Source organism: Glycine max, chromosome 19 (assembly GCF_000004515.6).
Source record: "Glycine max cultivar Williams 82 chromosome 19, Glycine_max_v4.0, whole genome shotgun sequence".
Classification (NCBI taxonomy): Eukaryota; Viridiplantae; Streptophyta; class Magnoliopsida; order Fabales; family Fabaceae; genus Glycine; species Glycine max.
The window spans coordinates 8,534,278-8,543,774 of NC_038255.2; the positions used below are offsets into that span (position 1 = coordinate 8,534,278).

General features: G+C 28.7%; 1 protein-coding gene across 1 annotated transcript; it reads left to right on the forward strand.

The window, feature by feature from the left end:
- The first annotated feature begins 538 nt into the window (after nt 1–538).
- LOC121174193 (uncharacterized) lies at nt 539–8,469 on the forward strand. Its single transcript, XM_041012920.1, has 2 exons — nt 539–1,370; nt 8,171–8,469. The coding sequence occupies exons 1-2, from the start codon at nt 1,075–1,077 to the stop codon at nt 8,343–8,345; spliced, it is 471 nt and encodes a 156-aa protein (XP_040868854.1). The 5' UTR covers nt 539–1,074; the 3' UTR covers nt 8,346–8,469.
- The last annotated feature ends 1,028 nt before the right edge of the window (nt 8,470–9,497 follow it).

Here is a 9,497-nt window from a genome sequence, read left to right on the forward strand (position 1 = left end):
CTAATAGATCTGTAAAATTAAAAAACTAACAAGTTTATTTATAATTCTAAAATTAAAAATAATAGGCCTGCTGATCTAAATCTAAAAATTACTAACAATTCAAATTTAAAATTTAAAACTCTTTGATATGAGTCCAATACCTACTCCTTCTCCTAAGAGAAAGTGTCATAGTGTCCACTTTCTTTCTCAGTTGATGTTGTAAAATAAATAAATAAATAAACTTTTTTGTTTTTCACACGGAATGATAACCACCAATCTCTACCCACTCATTAATATATGTGTAGAAATGGTAAACGAACCCATCCACAGCAAATCTAAGCCAAAAACTTCTAGTAACCCAAAACCCTAAACGAATTTTAAAAAAGTAAATCATTTAAAAATGACAAGGTCATTATAGTTAACATTTAATTTATTTATGGCTTTGAAGGATTAGAAACATTTGTGGGGATTTTGAGTAATTAATTCGTATCTGACTAGTATTTACTTAAAAAAAATCCTGCGGTACAAAGTGGAAAAAAAATCTCGAACTTCATGTTTTTTTCAATAATTTATTGGCATAAAACAAACAATTAAAAAATCCTGCGGTACAAAGTGAAAAAAAATTCTCGAACTTATGTTTTTTTCAATAATTTATTAGCATAAAACAAACATTTCTTTGCTTTTTAGAATTCCTCGTTGCTGTGAACGGTAATGTTATGTATATCTTAATTAAGTGATTTTTAACGAATGAAATATTTATTTTATATGTGCTTAAAATTTCAAATAAAAGTTTATTAAAAAATAGTTGAAAGAACGAGCTTCCAATAAAATAGTTAAAAAAATCCCCCGAAACTCGGTGCTGAAGGAAATATCTGATCTTAGAAAGAAAACATTCGCTCCCAAGACTGCGTCAATTGACAATTTTCTTCTACCTATCTCTCCACTCATACGCATTCTAGAAAAAAAAAAAAAAAAACTCGTAACGTTCACGTTATATATTCCTCTCAGTGTTTCACTTCCATTATTCTAAACTCTTTCAAACACTCTTCTTCTTTTCTTAGGTGGGTGATTAATTGTTTAATTGTTGTTTCCGTTATGAAACGCTCTGAATTTGAGTTCCCCGCAACTGATTATTCCAGTGCGGTCCCCAACGACGTCGTTTTATTTGGCAAAGTCATAACGCGCCGAACCGAACCCGGTCCAGACAAAAGGGAAAACCGGGTTCTGACGAAATCCGAGTCTTCTTCGGGTCGCTCCAATGGGTTCATGTCGTGGCTCCGGTCGCCGTCCGGGAAGGAAATCCGGTGCCGGAGAAGTGAGAGTGGCCGGAGCCGTTATAAGACGGTATTGAAGTTTCCGTTGCAAATGGAACTGAGTGACATTAAGAAGAGGCAGGACCGGAGGGAGCCGCTTCCGCCGCTGCCGAGGGTTACGGCGGAGTGCGACGGCGACGGCGGAGAGAGTTGCTGGGAACTGGTCCGGCCGTTGAGGCGTCAAGGAACGCTTAAGAATGCCTTCTTTGGATGCTTTCTTCCCATTGTTTAGGATTTTTTCTTTCTTTCTTTAGTTTTTTTATACACTTAAATATGTTTCATATTCCCATTGTTCTAAAATAAAATGTTATTTTAGAACTTTATCGATTATGAAGAAAACTAATTAGAGTAAATTGTCGATGCATTAATTTACTTCTCATTCGGTTAGAAATTTAAATTGTTTTATACATTAATTATTTTTAATTTTTAATAGTTATCTAAAAAGTCGTATATCATTTTTTTGAGTGGTTGATAATGTAAATATTTTTATGTTTATAGTGTATAAAGATTGCACTCAATTAATTATGGAATGAATAATCAAATGAGTCTCTAAAATTGTAAGAAAGGGTAATATTGATCCTTAAAATTAATAAAATAATTTATTATAATTTTAGTCTCTCAAATTAAAAAAGAACAATTTTTTAGTTCCTCTATTAGAATTTGAAGTAAAAAAATATAAATTTTTATTTGAAAGGAAAGATTAAAATGAATATTTTTTTTTAAACTTGATGAACTTAAAAAATATATTTTATTTATTTATTTGAGGGACTAAAATAAACATACTATTAAGTCTTAATGAAATGTTGATTGAAATGATAAACTATCAAATAATCCAATCTCTTAATTAATTGGTGCAACCTAACATCCTTAAAAAGGCTCATTCACTCCATTTAATTATGCATGTTTCTTTTTAGAAAACTTGATTTCAAGGATTATTTCTCGACATCTCCCATAGGAGATTTCATTTTGGATTCTTAATCACTTTTTGATAGATTTTATAGTATCATATTACTCTTAAGATCTTTTAAATTTTTTTACTCCAATAATAGATCTCATTTTGAGATCTTAAACCATTTTTTTAGATATTACAAGGGACTTACCTTCTAATATTTATTTATATATTATTTTAAAATAATAAAAAATAATTAATTATATTTTTTAATTTAAAAAAAATTATAACAAAAATACAAAATTCATTAATAGTTGAAATATTCATTTATCAATATAATTTAAACTTACGATAATACATAAAAAATACAAACATCAACATTGAGTAAAAAAATTGATTCGCTACAATAATGTCCAAAAAACATTTGAAAACGTTATAGTAATGGCAATAAAGAAATAGAAATAGAAAAAAAAATATTGTGCACGATAGACAATTTTTTATTTTTTTTGAAAAATAATGCAAATCTTGGTATTCTTGTAAAAGAACTAGATCTTCACATGAAGATTTGGGTGCTGACTTTAATAATGAATCTTAGGAAGATCATATCTTGAAGCTAAGGTCTCCTTCCAAGAACCATTATTGAAAATGGCCTTAGTGGATAGACTTCAAGACTAGAGCAAAAGTTAATGGACAATAGAAGAATAAATACATAAGAAAGGGAAAATTAATTATGGTTTAATTATCTATTTAGTTCCTATAGTTAATAAGTGAATTTTTTAATCCTGACATTTAATAAGTAGATTTTTTAGTCCCTAAAGTTTACATTTTAAATCCCAAATGGTCCTGCCGTTAATTTTTTTTAACGCCATTAGTTAAAGAATTTTAACGGCAAAGACCTTTTGAGAATTAAAATGTAAACTTCAGGAATTAAAAAATTCACTTATTAATTATAGGAACTAAAATGAATAAATTTGGAAACTATAGGAACTAAATGGGTAATAAAACCATTAATTATTGTTTCACCAATGTTTCAATCTTTTTTGCTTATAGGATGCTACAATTAGATGTGTACCTAATTGATTGTCACTAACACACTTGATATAATGAAGCTAGCTAATAACAAAGAGATTAAATAGATTGATGATTTATAATTTTAGGGATCATTTTGTCATTGTATTTGTAAAAAAAAATATTTGACAAGATATTACTATTTTAGAGACTAAATTGGTGATTCACTTATTAATTATAAGACTAACTTATTATTTTCTTTGAATAATAAGTCAATGACATAACAATATGTAACAAGCTTTTACACTATCAACAAATTAGCATGGGTGTTCATGAGTTGGATTGGTTTGAATTTATGGTAAAATCAAATTCAAAGTGATAAATTTTAATTCAGTTGATTTGGTTAGGATTTTGAAATTTTTTTTGTCAATCCAAATTGAACCAATATGATTAAGATCCACTTAAAAAAATGATTAAGATCAATTTCGCTTGGTTTGGATCATCAGGTTTTGGTAAAAAAAATTATCATATTGTTAAGTCAAACGATATTTATGTCTTAAAGAAGAATCACGACTCTTAATTATTCGGGTTAGATGCAAATAAATACAAATGATAAAAGTTGTGTCTGATGTGTTATATCTCTGCGTCTGATGTTTGAGACGATATATCCATATAAGACGATATGGTATAACATTAAGTAGTACATTTAAGATCTTCATTTAATACTCTTTATCTCGGATTCTCTCTTGCAGAAAACATTCTCCTTAGATCTCTCAAAGTCCTATGAAGAATAGATGAAGTCCACAGTCTGGAAGTATTGATCTTCATCAAAAGGCGTGTTCTGCTTGTACAGACCTACTCTGATGAAAGAAGTGACTTTTTGTTGAAATGCCTAACACGCCAACCTATAAACATGGACTTTGCATGAAGAACAAATGTGCATTCAATGCAAACATTAAGTGCTTCAATGACCACAATACATCAGACAGACAAAGAACTAGAGTGAAGAATCCATCCGTTAAGAGACAACAAATACTTGAAGATGAAAACTATAAATAGAAGAAGCTTTGAAGATACAAGATATGAATCAACTTGCGCGAATCATTCATTCATTCATTCTTTCTTGTAAATCTTTCTATATATTTTTTGTATAGATACAAAACTCTTAAAACACCTTGTAAATCTTGAAATAAAAGACTTAAGTACTAAGTGATATATCTGTTGTAAGACGATCATATCTTAGTCATTGTGTGAACTTCCAACAAATCTTGTTGATTTGTTTATAACCAACAATGACTTGGTAGGACAAAAAATACTGAGTTGAAGTCAAGCTTGGGGTAGAATTTTTTTGTCTTTGTAATAGCTAGAAGTGACAGTGAAGAATACTTATAACTCTTGATAAGTTAGTGAAAATTTAGTGGGTTACTAAAAATTGAACATAGTCACAGTGGTAGAGATAAACCAGTATAAACTCTTGTGTGTTATTTTTTATTGTTTTTCTATGTGTTTGACTGATAAAGGATTTAAATTTATTTTTAGATATTATATTTGTTTTGATCTGATAAAGCTCTTTTCAACATCCTTTATTTGATTTTTTGTAAAATCTGTATCAAACGATAAATATTTTTTTGGTCAAAAAAAGTTTAAAATTTCTAAAATCACAATTCAATTCTTTGCTTCTACACATATTTTCAAGTCTCATATTCAAACCCCTTTGTGATGCCAAATTAGTTGATGAGAAATTAAAAACACAACTTACCCCAAAAAATTACATGAGGTTGCTTGATGATGTGTCAAGCACTAGACTGCCAATTATATGTCTATCACGTTATTAATTAACATTGTTAATTGATGGTAAAGACTAACAATAGAGACGGACAAAAACTGTTATTTTTTTATTAGTGACTAACAATAGAGATGGACAAAAACTGTTATTTTTTTTATTAGTGACTAAAATAAAATTTGCAAAAGAATAGAAAAAAAACACAATTAAACCTTTTTTTTACAACCATATAAAAATCAAATTATTGTATTAATTTTATTAATATATACTAATTATGATAAAATTAATTTTAATAAATATATAATAATATTAAGAAATATAAATTAAAATATATATAGTACTTTATTAAATTAGTACATACTAATATACTTTAACAACAAAAATAAAGTAAATATTACTTAATTTATTATATTATATTAAATTTATTAATATTTAAAATATTATTAGTATAGATTATTATTAATATTTAAAACTATTATTATATCCATAATGTTATTATATTTACTAATATTAAAAATATTAGTAATAGGACAAGCACAAACAGTTTTCTTTTTTGTGAATTACAAAAGAAAATGTTATATCAGTAATAGTATGATACTTCAATAACTGAAATAAGAAAAGAAAAAAAAATAATGACAGCACAATTTTAAAATAATACCATAGTATTTAAGAGATATGGTATTAAAACGTCACGTTATTGTTAGTTTGTTTTTAATATATATATATATATATATATATATATATTATATAATTTTTAAAATTTCATCTTTATGAATGTTATTTCACATTGGTAGTGTATATGCACTAAAGTGTTTCGTTGACTAAGATTTTGAACCTTTAATTATGAAGTGTACATGTTTGGGAAGATCAAATCAACTTTAAGAAATTAATTTGTTTTTTTATGTAAATATTCTCAAAAGAAATTGAAAAAAATCTAGATTTATTGAATTAAACATTTCTATTAGGTCAAATGATCTATTTGATTCTTTATGATAATTTGTTGGTTCATTTTAATTCTCTATCTTTTAAAAAAATCATTTTGATCATTTATGTTTTAGAAAATGACCCAAATGATTCTTCTATCATTGCAAACTTAACATCGTTTGGAAAACTAAGATAGCAATGATTTTTAGTAGTCACTATCATAACATTTACAAATTTGAAAGAAAAAAAAAAACTATCTTCCCCACATTCACAATTGTCCTCCTCCCATCCATGTCTTTCAACTGCACAATCAAATCTCATAAAGTCAGGTCTCACAAGTTGTGTAACTTGGCTTGGTGGTGGTTCGTTGACGCAGTTGAAGCACATCCATGGCAACAAGTTCAGATCTGGAGCAGCGACACAAATTTGTACCAATGGCTATGTCAATGAGCGAATTTGGTTGGGGTGGCAAGGTAGATTTGTACTAGCAATTTTGTAGAGTTTTGTTGCTTGCAATCGTTGTCGTGTCCCAGAGGTTGTCACGACGATGAACTCGGATATGAGATCACGCACTTGAGGAATTCCTTGCAGACGTCAGGGAACACAAGGATGCAATGGTGCACCAAAAAATGGATCTCGTCAATGATGTGGTGGTCGTGGTGGTGGAGGAGGTTGAGAATCAGATTGAACCCTAATTGAAGAAATTTAGGGGGGGGGGGGGGGAGTGGTTGTTTTGAGTTAGTTTTCCACCATTTTGAGACCATTCATTCTTGTTTTTTGTATTATGGGTGTGATTGGTATTTTGGAGTTGAAGATTTTTGTTGTATGTGATTGAGTTGGAGATGAAGATGATAGAAAATGAGGGAGGAGGAAGGGAGAAGAAAAGGAGGAAAAAAGAGAAACAAAATTACATTTTGTGGTGATTTTAAACTATCATTATCTTAGTTTCATTAGCGGTGTTGAATTTCTACGGTTAATGACAAAATGATTAAAATTTTGGTCATTTCTTAAAACATATATAATTAAAATAAACTTTTTAAAAGATAGACAATCAAAATAAATAAATAAAAAGATAAAAAATTAAATAAGTCATTTGACATTATTTCTATTATTCTATTGTCTTATTTGTTTCTTTCTACTACGTCATGAATCCAATTCAAGGTTTACAAATTAATTAGAAACATTTTTCCTTTTTTTTATATTTAAAATGACTAAGTTTTGAGATTTGAACTTAAAATCTTAAATAATTTTTCTAAACTATCATTATGTTAATATGTAATTACACTAAAAAACAATGTATGAAAAAAAAAACATAGCCAATTTCAAGTCGACACCTTTCCCTTCTAGAGAGTCGTATCCTTTAGTGTCTGCTGTCCATTCCCATAGTAATTCCAACTCAAAAATCCCACTAAAAATACTCATAATTTTTTTTTCACAGAATGATAACCACCACACCAAATATGGGTAGTAGAAATGGAAACGAACCCATCCATCCATGACCCTGATAAATTAAAGTAAACAACTTCTAGTATTGTAGGCTTCTAGTAACCCAAAATCGAAAAAACATTAAAAAAATATAAATACTAGAATTAATCATTTTAGAATACATAAGGTCATTGCGGTTACAAAGTTGAAAAAAATGTCAAAAAACAAATATATTATATGTTTTCTTTCTAGAATGCCGCAAACTCAGGTGCCGAAGGAAATATCCTAGCAATAAACAGAACCTTCACTCCCATGACTGCGTCAATTTGATGATTTCCTTCTCTCTTTCTATCCGTTCACGCATTCTAGAAAAGAAACCTCATAACATTAATGTTACACGACACGACCTATGTGTTTTTGTTTTTTTTCCCTCCTATTCGTTCAACTATATATATATTATTTCTCTTAGTGTTTCACTTCCCTTATTCTCAAGTCTTCCAAACATTCTTACAATCTTGTATTCTTAAAACCGTGATTAGTTGTTGTTTCCGTTATGAAACGCTCCGAATTTGAGTTTCCCGCAACTGATTTTTCCAGCGCCATCCCCAGCGACGTCGTTTTGTTTGGTAAAGTCATAACACGCCGAACCGAACCCGGTCCAGATAAAAGAGAAAACCGGGTTCTGTCGAAATCTGAGTCTTCTTCGGGTCGCTCCAATGGGTTCATGTCCTGGCTCCGGTCGCCGTCCGGGAAGAAAAACCGGTGCCGGAGAAGTGAGAGTGGCCGGAGCCGTTATAAGACGGTATTGAAGTTTCCGTTGCAAATGGAACTGAGTGACATTAAGAAGAGGCAGGACCGGAGGGAATCGCTTCCGCCGCCGCCGCCGCCGCCGCTCCCGATATTTACGGCGAAGGACGACAGCGACAGCGACGGCGGAGAGAGTTGCTGGGAACTGGTCCGGCCGTCGAGGCGTCAGGGAACACTTAAGAACGCCTTCTTTGGATGCTTTCTTCCCATTATTTAGGATTTTTTTTTCTTTAATTTTTTTATACACTATGTTTCATACCCCCATTGTTCTAAACTAAATTATTTTGTTATTTTAGAACTTTATCGATTAATCGATTATGAAGAAAATTAATTAGAGTAAATAGTCTATGCATTAATTTACTTCTCATTTGGTTACAAATTTAAATTGCCTTATACTGTAACTTTGTTAATTTTTTTAATAGTTATCTAAAATGTCATTCGTACGTACGTATCGTATTTTTTTTGAGTGCATGGTTGGTAATGTAAAAAATTTTATGCTCATAGTGTATAAAGATTGAACTCAATTAATTATGGTACGAACAACAATTTATTCCTTAAAATTGTAAGAAATGATAATATTGATCCTTAAAATTAAAATAAAATAAAATTTTATTTTTAGTCACTTAAATTAAAAATAAATACTTTTTAATTCCTTTCTCATTATTTAAAGGACTAAAAATGTAAATTTTATTTGAGGAAAAGAATTAAAAAGAATATTCTTCAAATTTGATGGAATAAAAATGTATTTTTTTTATGTAGGGATTAAAATAAACATAGCCCAAATTTAATGGAGTAAACATATAATTAAGTCTTAATAAAATGATCACAAAACAGTCACTGGAATTGTAAACTATCAAATAATCTAGTCTCTTAATTTAATTGGTGTTACCTAACATCATTACAAAGGCTCAGTCCCACCGTTTAATTAGTTTTAATAAATATAGAACAATATTATTAACAAATATAACTTTAAATATATAGTAATTTTTCTTCTAAAATATATATACTAATTTATTAAATTAGTACATATTAATACACTTCAAAAAATATAAATATAATAGATACTGCTTAATTTATTATATTATATTTATTAATATTTAAAATATTATTAAATCCATAATATTATTATTAATATTAAAAAAATTTATTATTTGGACACACTCACACATTTTTAGTGAACTACAAATGAAAATATTATATCAGTAATAGTATGATACTTCAATAACTGAAATATGAAAAGAAAAAAAAACACAATTTTATAATAATACCAAAGTATTTAACAGATATGGTATTAAAACGTTAAGTTAAATATCTATGATTTATTATATATATATATATATATATATATATGTGTGTGTGTGTGTGGCTT

Excerpts from the sequence above, each read along its gene's own strand:
- LOC121174193 (XM_041012920.1), top strand. The coding sequence starts at position 1,075 with ATGAAACGCTCTGAATTTGAGTTCCCCGCAACTGATTATTCCAGTGCG. Across the intron at positions 1,371-8,170 it reads CTGAGTGACATTAAGAAGAG|GCAGGACCGGAGGGAATCGC; the intron begins GCAGGACCGGAG and ends CATTAAGAAGAG.